The 19337-nt window shown below is 40.4% G+C and overlaps 1 protein-coding gene across 1 annotated transcript; it reads right to left on the reverse strand.

Annotated features, from left to right (window-relative positions):
* Positions 1-7441: 7441 nt before the first annotated feature.
* On the reverse strand, positions 7442-19039 carry ppp1r12b (protein phosphatase 1, regulatory subunit 12B). Its single transcript, XM_076102787.1, has 7 exons — positions 18938-19039; positions 14347-14363; positions 14098-14227; positions 12061-12165; positions 11832-11882; positions 11614-11664; positions 7442-7735 (listed from the first exon to the last, which is right to left on the reverse strand). Exons 1-7 carry the CDS (start codon positions 19037-19039, stop codon positions 7649-7651), a joined length of 543 nt encoding a protein of 180 aa, XP_075958902.1. The 3' UTR covers positions 7442-7648.
* Positions 19040-19337: the final 298 nt, after the last annotated feature.

Consider the following 19337-nt stretch of genomic DNA (forward strand, 5'->3'; position numbering starts at 1 on the left):
ATTAATAAGAATACAGAGTAGACTACAAAGACCAGTAAGAGTGCTATATGGGAATCTGGTGATAGAGGGGATAAAACATACATTCTCTCACATTGTACTTCTCACCCCTTCCCTTTAGTGACACGGTTTGCTTAGAATAGTGCTTAATAATAAAATGCTTTATACTGCCATATGATATAGAAATAACACAAGCAGGTCCATTCCATAGGTGTATTGTGCACCATGTTCCACACCTGCCAGTTGTCATACTAGATGATTCTGTTAGTTTGAAGTACATTCCTAGAGTTGGGTAGCAAGTAGGGATAGGCACATGTCCAGTTACCCACAAACACACTGCCTTTTTGATTAGTTAACCTTCCGCCCATCGTCTCAGGAAAACTGAGAGGAAACTGAAACTCCATGCCTTTTTTTCTAAACGGGTTGTTATTATTCAAATACTCCACATGATGAGAATGAAACGTTGGATTCAAAAGTTTGAGCGCTTGTTTTTCTTTTTTTTCGGTAACATAAGGCTCGCAACTGGTGTTAGTTGATCCATGAAATGGTACGTTAGGGAACAGGGAGTGGTGCATTTTTGGTTAAAAAAAAAAAAAAAAAAGGGGGGGGGGTATTTACGTATTTTTTGATATTGGCAAAAAGGCGATGTGTCTGTCATTTGAACAAGAAAAAGCAAGGAAATATCAGAGCGGTTACAACAGAGACTGATTCCAACCAATGACATGATATTTACAAGGTGACGATTACTGCCTGCAGTCTACCACCTCCCCTCCCAACGCCTCTGATTCTGTATCTCACTTGTGCTACTGCCATTAGTCATGGACTTGATACAAGGGTTTTACTCCAAAGGAATCCCTATAACCGTCTTACAGTCATAAAGGAGACAAGCCTTCAAAGTAACAAAATAAGCAATTTTCAACTACCAGGGACGCCTTCCAGTAAGCGGTGTTGTTCTCTTCATTTCTTTACTTTTTCTATCTCTCTCTCTCCTTTTATTTATCCAGCTGTATTTTATTTAACTTCAAATACTTTTATTCCTCGTGCACTTTAAATCCAAATGTTATGTTTAAGTACCCTCAGAAACCAGAGCTTTAATTGTTTATGTTATTTATAACTGCTGGTTTTAAGAAAGAGAAGGAAAAAAAGCAGGGGGTGCATTATGTAAGCAGTTGTTTTGTTGCTGTTGCTTTGTTTTGGCTCAGCTTTTTGTGTATGTGTTTTGATTGTTTGAATATTACGATTCTCACTTGATTGCAAGGATATGGGCTGGAAGAAGGCACTGATCCGTGTGTACTTTATACTCAGCTTACCAAACTGTTGAATTTAATTGCACTACTGGGTATTATTCTGTTCTGTGGTAATTTGACACTGTTCTTCGATCCGTGTAGATTTTTTTCATTACTTATAAAATGTTGTGAGATTGAATTGTTCTGTGGCACACGTGGCATGCAGGAAAGCTCTCCTCATACAAACGGACTCCTCTGAAAAGTAAAGGGACACATTACGATCTAATGCTCCTGGTCTCCTTCACACAATGTCATTGGCTCAGTGTATTTGTGAATCTGTTGAAGAGGAATCATGAACTTTTACTTCTGACAAAATCCAAACTGTTGTTTGACCCAAACTCATCAACCCTGAATAAATTGGTGAGTTCGTATTTGCTATTTATAATCCTGATATGAGTTGGGTGCTTGGGCCCAGGTACACCTGCTTGCCGGTTCAGTTCTTCATTTAAATCAGTGCTGTCCGTGAGCTCCAACAGCAAAATCTACTCATTGAGTGTGTGCAAGAAAATGCAAAGTCAATTTAAATCAAATGTAGACAGTACTACAACATTTTTGGAATTTAATGAATGCTGGCTCTTGTATCTTTCTCTGTTGGAAATTGTGAATTTTTATTTTTTTATAACCAACATAGACCATGTTCAGATTTTTCAGTTTTTCTTCTCACGTAATCTTTTTTCCTCTGTTGATGAAGCAGCACTAAAGAAAAGGCAACATGGAAGCAATCAAGCAACCCATTGGTGTGTAGTTTTGCCTATATACATAGTTCATACACGTTGATACTGCATGTTTATACAAAATACTGTACATAGAAGCATGTTTTAGAGACGAAGCAAAAATATCTCGTGTACGTAAATGGGTGTCATTTGTCATTTTAATAACACAAACGAAGGGGGAAAAAAAGACGCACTGTATATTTTCTAAATGAAACAAATGTGTATTTATTTTCCATGAGGGTCATTGGAGAGGATGTCATTCAAATATTAGAGTACTATTACTAATACGAACCTTTCCACGCCTAAAAATCTTAAGCAAGTGTGTCGTCCAGTACTGTGTGTGAGTTCATGTAGGATGAAAATGCTTGCTATATACTTCCTTGTGATCAACATTTTGATTTGATGCCATTTATCTGCCATGTTGTTTCAGCACTTATCTGAAGGCCAATGTTTGACTTATTTCAGAATAGTATTGCTATTGCTTTTTTTTTAAAACAGTAATATGTTTTAAATTTTTTTATGTTTGGGATGGGGGGGGGGGGAGGGGGTTTCCAAGTCTATAATACGACTTTTTTTCTAACACATTTAGCACGGTGTTGCTCTGGAATAATTTGTTAGAGGAAGATTGAATATTTCTGCGATCTGTAGGTGGATTGTAGGAGTCGTTATTTGTGCCATTAGTGAAGTCTGTTGGATCATATCATTGTATGAAATGAATTTCCAGAGGCCAAAAGATGAAATATCCCTTTCCAGTGGACACAAATGACTTGGAATCCCTTCTTCTCTCTTTCTTTACTTGGAAGTTTTTATTTTTCACTTCTACAGTATTTAAATGACCTGAAACCCTTCACGGCTGTGTCTCTTTTACTGTGTTTATTATACAATACGTGTACGTGTATACAAGACAAATGAATAAGATAAAACTAAAGCCATAAAACTCAAGCACTAACGCTGAGTAGCTAGTTTATTTATGAAGAAAAAAAAAAATCTTGACATGTCTTCATTTTCCTTGGCCAGTGTTTCTCTTTTACATTCCGTTCAGAGGTCTTTGTTCACCAAGAGGGCAAAACCCACTTTTCTGTATATGTGAGCTTTGAGAACAGTTGTGAGTTTAATAGAGCGAGTGTGTCTTTTTCTACTTTCCAAGCTGTTAACGTCCTTGTTTCATAGAGGTAGCTGAATTTACAGTATTGTGATTAGTAACGTATATGCCTTGTTTTGATAGTATAAATAATATATATAAAATCACAATAGGTTCTCAATAATACTGTTAAAGTTAAAGTATATGTATATATATATATATATATAGAGAGAGAGAGAGAGATAGAGAGAGAGTGTGTGTTCTTTTCTTGGGCTGAGTGCAATTTATGAACCAAACTGGGTCCCGAGTCAAGTTTCTCTTCTTATGGTTTAACAGCAGGCTGTACTAGTGACCACATGTACAATCAATAACACACTGCTGGTGATCACGCTGACGCTTTTCTGTTGGTTTGTTTAGCATATTGCTCAAGCAACAAAACAAAGTAGATAGAGATCCAACAATCGCAAAGCAAAAAAGAGAGAAACTTAAAACTGTGGCACCCAAGTTTTAGGCCAAAATCCCTCCCATAGAACTATGCATAGATTTATGATTTTCACAAAGAAGTAGTAGTTCCAAGTTTTGGGAAATGAGCTTATTTGCGAATAGGCCTTTTTTTCCCAAAATGTTGAACTACCTTTAAGTTTACCTCAGTCGTTGAATTTTTTCTGAAGTAAACGTCCACCTGCCATCTACCAATCAAAACAACAATCTTCAATGTGATGTGCAACGCTGCACATTGTCTAAAAGCAATATTATAGTTATTCACTGTCCCATATTTGTTACTGATTGTGACCAAAAGATGCACTGACAACAATTCAAATACAAGATTTCAGTGTGTTTTACAAAGTACTGCCAGCACCTGCTTACAGTTGCCTGCGTTCGTCGACGCCGTGTGAGTCTACAAAGCCAAAATAACAATTCACACGGAGGCCAACGGAACACATCGGACGATGAGGCAAATGTGATTACAGGTCAATTTATAGCACATTTAAAGAGATTTGTTCCCTTTTTACTGCTCGGGTCACTGCAGTCACATGACATCCAAGTTCTATGGGGGACAGAGACTGGGAGCTGTGTGTGTTTGTGGGATAAGTAGACGGAGTGTAGACCCTTTAGCAGACGTGGTGCAAATAACACAGCACTGGAAAAAAATAAATACCAGATACAGTACAGGTCTGCATGCACGGGACACATTACTCATTCTTAAATGTCCATCTTTGTGTGTATGACCGTAATACTCAAACAATCTTAGTTCTATTTGAAACATGGGGGTTGTTCCTAGCTGTGTTGATGGACAATACCTTATGCACAACTGCAGCTGAGACTGTGAGCTGTTTCAGCTGTGCAGACGCAGTTCTAGAGCACCGTTCACAGAACTAGCTTTTTTTGTTTTGTTTTGTCTCTCTAACAAACGCTGGGATTTAAAAAGGGAAAACATCCAAAGTTCAGTAGATCATTCACCACCCTGTCGAAAATGTGTTGAGACGCCTCTCAGCGGGTAAAGACACCACTTTGAAACATGTTGTCTTGTCTCCTCTATTACTGGCTGTATTTCTTCTTTGTATTCTTGTGCATATGTGTAATCACTCCTTCTGTCTTTATTTGTTTTTTCGTGATGTATACTTCTAATGTAGAATGTAGAACTGTGTTTGAATCGATGCCAGAATCACGTTTGCTTTTTGTTTGCGTCTTTGTCCTGTTTATGTGTAACCAGCTACGTCCCATCAGTATCATTATGCTGAATAGGAAGCAGGCTCGTCGATTTCTCCACTGAATCTGCTTTTGATGAGCGTAAAGAATGCCGGCCTTCATGTTTACATGGATATACCGTATACTGCCAAACATGCAGGACCGTACCAAACTCTCCTCTTGAGCGCTTAGTCCTCCTCCTCTCATCCCTGATGCAACTGTATTCTCAAGACTCTTTTTCTTCTTTTTTTTCTCCCCGCTTTCTCTTCATCTTTTAAAGAGTCGGAGGACAGTCAGGATGTGTCCTCTAGCTGTGTTTCTTCGTGTCTAGTGTCGTGGTGCGCGTGTTCATGTCAGTACTTGTGCCTACTGTGGATCGCATGCTTTAGCCCTTGACTGGACACAAACGTTGCTCACAAACTCCTCTCGACCCTTATGTGGACAAACGTTGGGGATCCTTATAAAGTTATCAAGGGAACCAAATAACTTATTACAAATTTATCATATGTGTTACCAGTTCTGTAAAAAAACAAATAGGAAATAAAGGCCTTTTAATTACCATGATTTGTTTGTGTTCAATACGCAAAGTGTTCCCTAATGATCTCTCTGCCTCCGATGCTATGATATGCTAATGATGATGATACATTAACGTCACACTGAGAAACATCTCCGTTCCTTTACAGTTTATTAAGCAAAGTGAGTAAACCGATGTGCGTGTATTATGTAATCATCAACACATTACAAACATTTTCAATACAAGATGCTGCATAGTTCAATATATCGACAGCATGTGTGGAAATTGTTGTGCCTCATTTGTAGTTTTGAGTAAATTACTGGATGTGATCAAAGATAACACTGGTGTTACTGCATGTGGCCCTGGTCGGACTCCGAAACCATCACACTGTTATTAAAGGAATACATCAAACACTGGGGACTTCTATGGGACTACGTCAACTCGTTGATTAAAGTGAAGAGAAGACAGATACCAAAATCGTTTATGTCTCCGGCACACTATTCATCACCGCTAGCAACTCTACAGCTAAAGGAATCTTAATACAATCTGAGTCTGGCAGTTTCATACATTAAATATGATAAAAACCACACTGTTTTGAACCAGGGATGACGTAACCTCTTTGTGAATAAAGTGAAGGTGATTGCACTCAAGGCAGCAGCCTCTTTCATGGTTTTATTTGTACTTCTCATTAAGTAGACTGACTAGTTAACATTTTACATTTTTTGTTTGCAACACAATGCAGTAGCACCTTTAATTATGGCCTCAATGGCCAGATGACCAGAACAAAATAGATGGAATTTATTGCAGGGCTGTAGTATTGGTTCGCATTAGATGTAGCCAGGTATACCTACAGTAATAAGCTGGCAACTGCCTTTGGGCAATAATTAATTAAAGTTAACTTAATCTATCGTGACAATATCAAAACACAACAAGTTAGAATCTATGTAATTCTACACCACATGTAAGGACACGTTTATTCCTCAGAACCTTGTATTGTGCTCAATATTTATTCATTATTAATCAAACAATATTGTGGAGGCTAAAATGTCAGGAGTGGTTTAGAGCGCCTCTACCAGTGGAAGATTTGGGCATTTGCGTTTTTTCCTCACCTAACAGAAAGATGGCCAAGGAGACGACCAAGGAAAATTGGTGTATTCCCTATACACAAATCCAGTAAACAAAGTTTAAAGATTAGAACGAAGAAACGCATAAATAAATAAATATATCTCTATTACAGAAGAAAGGACACTTTCTTTCACACACACTTAAACACCATTCTGCTGTTTTGAAGCAAAAGGACAAAAAAGAGAAAGAAGAATGTCTACTGAAAACACACAAAGAACCGATGAACAGAATTTGGCAAACGCGAAATTACGTTATCATGGAAACTAAAACCAGTAAAGAAAGACATAACATATGGTCGGTCGACCGGATCAAATACATGGGGACATTATCATAAAAGTTAATTTTTTGACTGAAATGTCAAGAAAACCATATCAACCCAGTTGGAAATGCTTTGCTAAAGGGAAGTTTTGGGTCAACAGTTTACAGAAGTTAAAGTTACGAAATCCTAATTTAAGAGGCGTTGTGTGGTGAGCAGGTACAGCTGGGTGACAGACCTGAGAAAGTTGTCAATCAAGGCAAAAAACACACCAAAGTATGCATCTTATTAAGCCCTAACATCTTTGTCATAGCGTAAACATTTTGAAAATTTCCTTCATATAACATCTTAGTTAAAAATGTTATACAAAACACATTTTTAGTCTGGTGCAAATATCCATTAGAATATCTTACTACTCAGATGCCCTGCTGGATTCATACTAATATGTAGTTTTTTGCTTCTGGAACCGGAGCACCTGTTTGGTTTGGCCTCATATTACCTTTGTGCTCATACAGTATATTGAAATTACAACGATCATATATCCATGCCAAAGTGGCCTTTGGGGCCCTTGGCTTCTCTCCTCTTTCACAATTAAGACAACACTAAAATACTTTTTTGCAGTGGGCGATGTAGCAACAAACGTGTGGTTATAATATTAGAAATAGTACCTTCATGCAAACCCATGGTTTTGTTTGAACTGTGCCTTGACAGGTTATTCAAACAGCACAACTGGTCCCTATTTGGTGAATGTGAAAATAACTAATCACGCAGGAACAACTGTCGTAACTCCATCATCACACGTGGTGAAATTTGACTGAAACTCTTTAACACTTCTCTTTGGACCTTTACAAGTCCCAACAGGAATTTATTTCTGCAAAGCAGCCATCGTTCGTAGCTCAGAGAGACAGCTCGGGACACCGTGGATGATTAAACTGCCATCAGGGTCGGAGCGTCCACAGACACAGAACAGGAGCTTCAGACATCTTTTCATTTGGACAGTTTGCTGATGACTCGAATGAGAGCCCCATTCTCATCCTTTAGCCTCTGGTTGTCTGACTTGAGCTCTGTTAAGACCTGGGGCCGCAGAAGGAAAGAAAGTATTTTAGAACATGACATCATAACACACATATATATCTATATATATATATATATATATATATATATATATATATATATATATATATATACAGTATATGTTCAATGGTTTGTGGATAATGTGACGTTTGTCAGATGGTACAATGACACAATATCTTCAATCACCATAAACCAACAACAAGTGGACTAAAAGTTCTCTTTCAGTAACGTTTGAGGCCAAACAATGAGGACATGCTTCATGGTACTTAGTCATGCAAGTGATGAGTGACTTTGACGATATGCTCCGCATGTGAAAAGTGAAAGAGACCAAAGTCAAAGAGAGAGAAACTGAGAGAGGGTCAATTTCCTAAATCTAGGTCATGTCTCTCATGAGGAGCATGACTAAAAATATCCACCCTCTTTGCCAAACTATTTCCCCTCCACTAGAGACAAACAATAACCCTCTGCTCTCTAGCTGTGACATATTACCGAAAACTGGTGAATGAGCGAAGCCCCATGGCAACATGTTCATGTTGCAAATCACATATTTAGAGCCCCTTTTCTATTCTAATTTAGCTGTTTTTGTCATACCGAATGGGAACCGAAATTATTGTACATAAATTTACCATCTTCACGGTAATGCCCTGCTCTAATATTTTTGGGAAACGCGAACCGAAAAACGCACCCAGTGTCTCAGCCAGTAGCTCAGGACTCATTTTGAATGCTAATGAGCTCCCACGTTTCATTTCCTTTGGAAGATTAGAATGGCTATTTCCTTGGCAAACAACTTTGCATTGATTACACAGCACATTACACAGCATCCACATATTTTTGACAGTTGCGAGATCAATAGCCACTATAAATGTGTTTATTCTGTATCGTTCAGACTGTTGCTGTAGACGTTTTATTTAGATAATAACCAAAGAAAAGAAAAAAACTCTGTGAAGCCCCATGCAACTTGGATGTAACTAAAAACGACACTTCAAAGGAGACTTATGTGAAATGGTTTTTTTTGGGAGGGGAGGGGTCAGCAGGGTTGGCCTCTGATGGCCATAAAGGAGATTGGGTTAAAAGAGTGCAGAGGGGGGCATTTGGAGGGTGCAAGACCTGCCTGAGAGGAACACAGCAGAGGACGAGGCACCAGAAGGAGAGGGGAGTGTAGAAGTTATGTGTTTGAGAAGTGAAGCGGAAGAGGGGGGGGGGGGGGGAATACAGATGATGTCAGAGGATCAGAGGTCCTCTGTCTCCGGCATGGAGGCCGTCTCAGAGAGGCGGGCGAGGACTCGCAGCATGGCTCTGTTCTCAGCCAGGAGACACTCGTTCACCCTCCGCAAGGTCTGGACCTGAGCCAGAGCGGGGAAAGCCTGCACAGAGGAGGAGAGAGATACAGAGAGGGGCAGACAGAGAAAGCATGCAGGGAGGCAGGCCGTGTGCAAAGAGGAAGACTCATACAGAGACGGTGTACATATTCACTCACCCACACAGATAGAGAGGGAAAGAACAACAGATCTGATGGACTCATCAGCAAAACTTATATAAACGAATATTTACACAACAGGGGGGATTTTGAGAAGAAATAGCAAAAGCTGCAACAAGCAAAGGAAGCCAGTTCTCTTTGGGTTTGTGCTCATCAAACCTGGGCTGTATGTGGAGAATGGGGAGTTGTTGAAGCGTTATCTGCGTAGCTTTGCAGAGGATGGGGACTAAAAAATTCATAAAAGAAATTAAGATAATTTAAATTCTACTATTTCAAACATAGCACACGAGCCTTGCCAGTTTTAAGTCAAAGCAAAAGAAATGATTCATTTCCCCTTCTTCTCTTCTTGGCCTGACTTTTTGAGGTGAACCTCAATGTGGTTCAACAGAAACATCTGTGGCTTGACGCGATTCCTGAGGGCAAACCACGTAACACACACACACACACACACACACACACACACACACACACACACACACACACACACACACACACACACACACAGGGCAATTGTAGGGTTTCAGCCTACCCAAACATAAGTGCGTAGACGTGAATAAGGCCAAAGTTGAGGTTTAAAGAGGACATCCAGCTGCTTCTTACACTAAAACACACTTATGAAAGAAATTTGAAGCTAGCCTGTGTTTGGAACGCAACAGTTCATGCATATAATGTTCTCTTGGAATCAGAACAAGAAGGTGCAGTTTTCTGGAGAGGTGCCCTTGGCGAGAAAGAAGAGAAGGACAGAGTGAAGCGAGAATGCACAATGTTTGATTGAATTTATTACTCTCTTAAAATCGAGCTCTTTGATATTAAATTAGATTTGACCAAACTCTCCAGTCCTGCAGATAATTCAGCACAGTTAATATTAATCAAATTTCAGAGGAATAATTCAGCTTTCTGTATGAAATGTGAGACCCTGGAAGGTAATCACTAGTGGAGAGACTATTTCAAAAGGGAAAACAAAGACACACAGTGCTATTGATGAGAAGCACCTGAAACCAGGCCCAGTGTACTACAGACCAGCAGGATCAGAGCTGAAGAGGTAGTCCTAATCCAGCCTGCGCCTCTCTACTGGAGATGAAGCCATGCCTACGTGCACCATAGGGAAGGAGTGTAATAGCGTTTGCAATGTTGAGGCTTCTGTCACCTGCAGAGTGTCACAACTGCAGTCATTTTAATACCTAAACAGCAGCAGCAGTTGTACTGTGTTTAAATTACAGCAGCTGTTACTGGAAGACAACGCTGTCATTTCTGCATCTTGAGGTCTTAAGTGTTGCTGCTAGTATCTCTCCTTTCTGGTATGTGGCACGGGTTGGCCAATCTAAACGTGAACAAGTGACTTTGTGAGTGAGTGACAAACTAGCTCCCCTGGCGTGCTTTGCATCTAAAGAAAAAGTAAAACAGTCGTGTGCCTGTGTACATTGCGTGACGTAGACGTGCGTCCACACGTGTAAACATGCCCGAGTTTCTGACGAAGCAGAATCGAGTGAGGTGACAGGCAGGTGTCAATCACTTCTTCCGCGTCATAGCGACCACTCACCATCCCCCCTCCCCTGAGACACCCTGCTCTCAGGGCTGGTACCCACAGCGGAACCGCAGCGGGGCGTCCTGCTGAAGGGAACCACGACAACGAGGGGGTCAAACATTTGCTGCTGACGTACCACACTGCTGTATGCGTCCTATTTATAACGTCCCTGTCTCTGCCTGCGTATTATATACGTTCTCAGACCTGAGCCGTGATTTTTATCTGTTGAGAAAGATAGCACTGCCATTACAATCAAATTCTTATTGTGTCATTTGTGGTAGCTCGCACGAACTACACGCGCACACACACACACAGCGCAGGCCACGTCTACTCAAGTCTGAAATCTCTCTACTGCTCTACCCTGTCTTGCTTTGTGAAGCAGAATACATACAGCGCAGTGCAGGAATGTCTCACAAAAGCAGGTCTTTTGCTCTTGGATGGGGTTTGGTATTCAGCTAGAACTAGGTCACAATGTTCACCCCAACAGTGGGATAAGTGGAGCAGGAGAGACGCAGCACAGGCTCCTCCTCAGCCTGGCAGGAAGTGGCCCAGCAGAACACTGTGGGTAATGAGCCCGAAGCATTAATCTTCCCTCTCCTTGACTTCAAACCCACCTGGCAAACAACGACCCTGGGGGTGAGAATGTGTTGGCTATATATGTGTGTTTTGCTCCATTAAAACATTTTAGGCATGTTTGATTTAGCATGGGCTACAGGGGGTTGGCTGGAGGTGTGTACCTTCAAGTACTGTTCGTGTTATTGCAGTGTTAGGGAAAAAAACCCATCTGAGATAAATGACGCACGACTTGTATAAGAGAGAAAATATGCTATTTAAACCCAGGGTGAGTATGCATGATTTATTTTTGAATGCACTGACCTTCAACTCATCCTCCATGTTTGACACTCTTTTCTCAAGAGCTTGTTTTTCCTGTAAATGAAAAAGAAACAACTGAAATGAATATACCTCCTTGGGGGGGGAAAAAAGAGTGAAACAGGAAAAATAGAGGGGAAAAGAGCAAGAAAGGAGATGGACATTCAACCATCTTGATCATCAAATAAAATACCAAAATTCCCAAATGTTGCCAAGACACTTACCCTTTTCTCAGATTCAAGTACTGTTGATCTCTCTGATATTCTGTCGTGCCTCTAGAAGTTAGAATGGTTCTGTTATTGTAAGTATTGGGAGAATAATATGTATTTTGAAACAAGATTTCATTAAGTAATCAGCCACGACCTTCCTTCTGCACACCCAGGGGAAAAGGTTGATGGTGAGGCAGTGAGAACAGAACTGAAGTGGCAGTTTTCTTCTTTGGGTTTTCTGTACCTGAGTGACTTTGTCCAGCTGGGAGCGGATCTTGACCAGTTCGTGTTTGCTGTCGTGCAACCTGGACTTGAGCTTCTCATTCTCATGCAAAGCTTCTGCATACATCTGAAAGTGAACATGGTGAAGATTAAGGAACAGCTTTATTCCAGAGATTCTGGACTTTTAATGGTCAAATTATTACTATTATATACTAAGTTGACTTATTTTTTATTTATTAAATAACACACTAACCATTCTTAACACAACAGAAGGTTAGAAAACAAAAAGTTATAATAGAAATGTATGAAACCACAAAGTGTTCAGAATAAAACCAAAAGTATATGTAGGCCTATTGAAAAAACAATTATATATATGTATATACATATACACACGATGCTCAAAAAATTGTGAGCATGTTGTATAGTTTCATCATTCTTGTTTCCATAATAATAATAATTTATTTGAAATCATTCATTTTAGGCCTATAATTAGTCAGTTAGTCATCATTTATGACTGGAGCTTAGAGAAAAAGCTAAGAAGGTTTTCTTTCATTTTATTTTTTTGCCCAAGTCAGTCGTAAAACACTGTTTTGATTTCTACCACGGCCAGCCCAAGGAGAGATGTATATATATATATATATATAACTTAAAACCCAAACAGTGATAGCCACTCCACAGTATAGCTAGCCAGCTAACTAGGCTGCATCAAAATGAAGACCCATTGTTAGCGAGCTCATTTTGGCTATAGCGTCCAAAGAGAAACAACGTCTTTATGTTCCTCACAGAGTTGTGTCTTTTCTCTGAGGAACTTCTTCAGAATCCAAACCCTGAATTAACCTCCTAGCTTCGGCCGTTAGCCAGCTAGCCACAGCTTTGTTAAGCTGAATGTGTTTGATTTACAGCTTACTAAAAGTATTTCTTAATTACATAGCTATTTATTTATTTAATATTAAAAACTTTCCACGCCAAATAAATAAAGTAATGAAGAAATCAAACTGATATCTAAATCTATCTTGAATATTATCCAAAACCTGCTGTCAGTTATTTGTATAACCATCCATTTATACAAACAGACCAATGTCTGAATCCGATGTAGCCTTCTTGTGTGCCAGGCAGTGACAAAGTGCCTGTGTATGTGTTTTTCTTCCCTCCTGCCTTTCTTTCTCTCTCCCTCCCCTGTTTTCTCTCCAGGTGCTAACAGGATGATTGGTTTCCACCTGTGCAGGCCAGTAATGCTGCTGATTGGTTTCCACAGACTTCGAGCTGGCCAATAAAACAACAATAAAAGGAGAAAGCCCCTGAGGAGATCATGTTCTTTTTTTTGTGTGCTCTGTTTTTTGAAAACTTGTATTGAATGTTTGTGGTGGGAGGTTGAGGATGGACGTTGATTGCATCCCTTTTACATTTTACACGCACGTAGTTCACTTTAGTCCAGGGGCCGTGGGTTTATCGGACAATGCCGCCCCTGTATTTGTTATGGTGAAGCTATTTTTAGATAAGCAAGTTAAGCCTTTTTGTTTGTGTTTTGTCCTCCGAGGTAGGAGTTAGCCAGGCCTATTTCTGTTAGATTTATTTCTATATATTTGGCAGGACGACTTTGTCCCGTCCTTCCCCACATATTGAGAACCTTAACGTTGCAAGTATGAGACTCTTTTGAATTCTTTGGTTGTCGTGTTACAGTCTCCGCTTTTCCTCTAGACTTAAAAAAGGGACGTAACAGCCGATAATAACATATTACTAGTCGGCATCATTAACGACTGGAAATATCGAAATTGCCTATCAATACAATTAATTTAGAATATTAACACTTTTCATATGTCAAAGTATAAAATCTGTGAATATTTTAAAAAATAGCTTAAGTGAATTTCTATTCAAATATTTAATAGATAAAAAATTTTTTTTATTATCTTAAAGTCCTCTTAAATCTCCATCTGCTTGGCCTCATTGGAATGTTATTAAAATAGACAAATCTCTCTGTTGATCCAACGGCTTTCTGCACCATATGAATCATTCTGGAGGGATTGTGCTTGTTCAGACTGAGGTAAAAGTAACTTACTACCTTCTTATAGTCTTTGGTAGTGGAGTCTTGGTCCTGTCTGCTCAGAGCAGCCAGCCTCGTCTCCCTCCGAGTGTAAGAGCTGGCGCGGCCCAATGGTTTGTCTGTCGCACTCTCCCCACTGGAGTCGTATCTAAAAGTAACACATTCAGTACACGCTGCCACTTTATTTAGGGCACTTATTGTTTGATTGTTCTCAGGAAATGCAGTTCTGTATTGCAGGAGATTAAAAGAAAAAAGATGAATCCTCACCTTGACAATCTGTCATGCTGCAAAACAAACAACAAACTATGTTAGTTTGATCACTCAATACTTCAGCATGGGAACAACACAGTGTAAAAACAATGTCCAGTTGTGATTAGATCCAGATTTGTTTGTTTGATAAGATCAACCAGAGGCTTGGCGGTGAAATATTTTCCATTTTGAGACAACGGAGGAAAAACAAAACTTCCAAGTGAATTATCACATCGCGTTCAAAGACCTGACGTCCCAGGGGGGGGGGGGATGCATGCAAGAAGTGATAAATAATTCAGCCAAACACTGCACTCACAGGGTTCGCGTGGGTCAACCCTCCCCGGTGAGCCCGGGTTAATCTTTCAGAACAGGGGGCTGCCACGCAAATGCCTGCAGCACAAAGATGACATCATGACATCAGACGTGAAGTATCTCCTGTGTGACGGGTCGACGTCTGACCTCAGACAACAGACTGATAGCATGCGGTCCTGGCAGTGGTTTGCTATGACCAGCCCAGTGTCCACGGCTGCCAAGGAGTCTGGGTAGTGTACTTCACTAAGCGCAGTTGCATGTGTTTTTCTCAAACTGGATTTCACTCTGGTCTATTTTCAGAAATCCTATTACCTCAAAGATATGCCTATAATTTATGAGCTGGTAGGATCAGTTTACGTCTGCTGCCTCCCTGTGCTAATATACATGTCATACAATTCATACACTGTGTGCAAAGGGTCTCCACTATCAAAATCTGTGTCTATCCAGACTTTCACCCAGACCTGTTTCTGCTCTGAACCAAACTGAACAAATAGATAACTCACTGCCATCAGCTGATGAACGTGGCACATGAGAGGATGATGACTGGAGGTGTTTACGATCAGTCGGAGACTGGAAAAGAGTCATTGAGAGAGAGAGAGGAGGTCACAATATGATGCCAGACTTATCGATGATGTCTTTTGAATGCAGTCTTGTAAACTTTACTCCAAAACTTAAAGATTTGGAGTCGCTGTCTCGCCAGGAAAAGAGGGTTAAACACCTCTGTTTAGAAATAAACGGCAATAAACGTCTTGTGTGGTGCTGGTGATCCAAGCTGCTTGAGACAAGAAGCAGATGTAGACCGCATTAAAGTATTAGGCTTTATAGGAGGACAATTTGTGTCAAAGAGGGACAGAGCGAACAGATATTCCTGTGCTGGCATTTGCAGACTTAGGTGGGGGGGTATTTCATGCAGCGTCAAAGGAGCTGTTCCGCTGCAAGTGTTTACATAACTGAGCCAGCGCTGCCTGTCCTTATGTGGTCATGTGCTTAAGCAGAGAGCTACCCAGGAAAAAACAGACCTCCGTGACCTGAGATGAAAAAAAGGGCCAAGGATGGAGCCATGAAGAGCTCCCACTCACTCCAATCTCTCGGTGCAACGCTGAGGATATTCCTCGATCATATTTGGTGCTCATGGTTAATCAACTGATTGCCCCCCCCCCCCTGATTTTATGAATAAATCACCGTGATGTCCGCTTCACAAAACTCTTTCAAGATTATGAGTTCCTGGCTGTACGCAAACCTATTTCACACTACAGAATTACCTAATTCCAGTGACATCCAAAGCGACCCCAGTGGGGTTATATAGGACGTGATTCTTAGTAAAAGAGGGAATCCTTACACTAACGCACGCTTTTACATGTTTGTCTGCATCATGGTGCTTTTTGTTCAAATTTAACCAAAAAGACAGAAAATGAGTCATAGCTGAAATTCTTCTTCTGATAGCAGCTGCAGTGTGCTTCCCTTGTTAGGAGAGGCAGAGGGAATCAGAAGTGGCACATGTAGCTCTGCAGCAAAGTTCGTGAGGCAAAGCAGATGCAACAGAGACAATCAACTGAAAAACAACAGGGTGTCAGACTGATGGAAACATGCATGCTTGAACCACGGGCGCTCTGTAAACACATCTGCCTCCAGTTTTATGGTTTGCCAGGACCAACATCATACACACCAGGGGGGTGTCGGAGGCAGGCTTCCTGCACGAGCTCACTGCTACATTATAAAAAGCGATAATGTTAACAGCAGTCTGCAAGAGCCAATGAAATCATCATTAGGAGAGTCTTCACTGTCCCTCTCATCTCCTCCCCTCGCTCTGTCACAGCATCACTCCTACAGAGCTGACTGGATTTTGCATTAGGAAAATCTGAGCTACACACACAAACTTTCTCTCTTCACCCCCTCCGCTGGAACTGAGGCTGCACACACAACCATAAAAGAGCTTTCTTCCACATTCACTCACCTTTGCTCATTTCAGCCACTCCTGCTATTAACTCTTTACAGAGCATCTGAGCTCGTCTGTGAGCAACTTCCTGTTTTTCTTTTTCAAGAGCACTGACTCAAAATGAATCCCCTCCAGTGATGGAAGAAGACGTACTCGGATGCTTTACTTCAGTAAAAGTACTAATACCACAATGCAAAAATACTTAATTACAAGTAAACATCCTGTACAGTATTTAGAATCCAAAATAAAAGAGAGAAATATCTGTTATTGACTTATATGGAACATTGTTAGCTTGTTAATGCATCAATGCGTATGGAGTATTTTACTGTCGTAGTTGGCCACGGTGGAGCTTGTTTTAGCTACAGTTAGTCTAGTCTAGCTTGTTCTTTAATGTTGGCTTTTTTTTTTAGGGAAGTTTGAGGGTCGGAAATAATTCCGTCATAATCTGTCCTGCCCCTATGTTTTCTTTGTTTCTTGTGATATATTTATAGTTTACTGTTTTTATTTTGTCATCACCTCTCCTTTCATTCCAGATAACATCACTTCCTGCCTTTGCATGTTTTTTCCCGCCAGTTTTGGATGTCTGCCCTACCCTGATTAGTTTCACCTGTCCCTCGTTAGCCCTGCACTCACCAGACCTCCTGCTCACCTGTTCTCACTTCCCCAGTCAGCCATTCACTACATATACCAGTTCATCTTCACATCGAGTTTTGTTTATCTGTAATCCGCCTTATTTGTTTTTCTTTTGCGTTATTAGCCTGGAGCTTAGTCTGCTTCCATCAACCACAACAATATGTTTTGTGGAACTCATGGACACCTGAACTGTGTTTTTCTTAGAAAGTCTCAAGCAAAAGGTGAGGAACCAACTGTTTAATCTTCGTGTTACATTTCATAAAAATATAAAATGTGTGTGACTATAGTAAATGTAGAGAACATTTCACCCTGAAATGTAGTGGAGTGAAAGTCTCAAGTAGCAAACAAATAAAGTACAGATGTGGTATATTTTTGCACAGTACTTTCCATCACTTAAGATCTGCCAAATGTGTGTGTCATCCAATAAAATGTGTTCCTGTTTATACTACTTCCTTTTTCTCACAGCTGTATCGCACACTGTAGTTTACAGAAGAGGACCGGTTCTCATCAAAACATTGTGACAAGTGCTAAAAATACTGCATCAACCTGATTCCACCAGCCCTCTGAATTGCATTTTCTCTCCCATGAAAAGTCAAAACCATTTCAGATTGGGCCGACGTCATGGAAAATAAATGCCTGAGTTTCACCATGGATATGTTTCGAAAATAAAGAAAGCAGAATAGCGCTAGCAACTGTGCTGTAATGAGTGTCTGTAGTGTTGCACAACATTAGATGAGCAAATGTGGAGGTCTCTAAATAGACGGAATAACGCTGCTTCACATGTCTGCATTTATTTCTGCCCCTTTAAATGTGGCTGTCACAGAGCTCAGTCTGCTGCAATGACAGTCAAACAACGCCCATAAGCCACTTATACAGAAAAACAAAACGGGAAGTTACAGAAGAAACGTTTCAGTCCAAAAGTCTTTTCCCAGAAAATGTGGTAATCAAATAGGCTGAGCTGACGAGTGGTTCACAAGTTATTTCAACAGTGTAATGAACTCATTTGGTGAATCAGGAGTGGTGGATCGTTCCATGCAGATGCACATAATCATGTAGAAAATTAAGGAATAACTCTTATCCTGTTAATAAAAATATTTGCTTGTTTGACTGAACACGCTCACAACTCCACATGTCCAGGTGAATATGTAACAAGGGCTGCAACAATTATTTAAATCAGTTATCGCTTTCCCAAAAAAATGTCAAAACAAAGAAAAAAATTCCAATTGGATTTCATTCATTTTTTTGTTGCATCTGACAAACTGTGAAAAAGAGAAACTTTTCCTCACATTTGAGAGGCTGAAATCACAGAATATGTATTATTTCTGCTGGGAAAATGAAAAAAAAAATTCCATTATTGAAAATAGCTGAACCATTTTTGTAGACCGACTCACCGATCAATCAGTCGATTATATCAACTCTACTTAAGACGGAGCTTGTGCTGTCATGGCTTTAGACATCTTAAAAGATTTAGTCTGAAGCCATGGAAAATAATATCTGGTTTATGGATCATTCACAACCAGAGGAAATAAGCTGCTATATTAATCAGAAATTGAAGAAGCTTAAACATACAAAGTCACAAATATCAATACTTTTAACAGCTTCATGAAGATAAATTGCACTTAGAGATATAGATGTATGTAATTAGAAGCATCTATCCTGCTGCATTGGTGAAATCAAGTTTGAAATCCAAAATGTGCATTTCTCTTTAAGAAAAGTTTCTGGTCTTACTCTGTAGTTTTTGTCTGTAGGGGACGGAGAGGACGGCGGCGACTCTGTCACTGACTTCCTGGTGCGAGTCAGGTCCTTGGTGCGCGGGTAGTAGGATGACATCTCCCCTCTCTTCTCTGGACCGGCAGGTCAACGTCTACTGTAACATTCACCGAGGCCAACAACAGGTAACGGCTGCACAGATTCCCTCAAGCAACGGTGACGCAGATGCCCATGACTGCGCTGCCGGGGAATCCTCAACAACAACGTGTGTGTGTGTGTGTGTGTGTGTGTGTGTCAGTCCAGCTTCACACTCCCATGAGCTGTTGAGATCTGCAGCTAAGTTTGTAAGGGAGTCCAAATGTGTGGTCACGCCTTCTTCAAAGCCCAGACAATGAAGCGATAATCAGATAAAAATGTA

Source organism: Anarhichas minor, unplaced genomic scaffold (assembly GCF_050575085.1).
Source record: "Anarhichas minor isolate MPS153535 unplaced genomic scaffold, ASM5057508v1 ptg000003l, whole genome shotgun sequence".
In the NCBI taxonomy this organism is placed as follows: domain Eukaryota; kingdom Metazoa; phylum Chordata; class Actinopteri; order Perciformes; family Anarhichadidae; genus Anarhichas; species Anarhichas minor.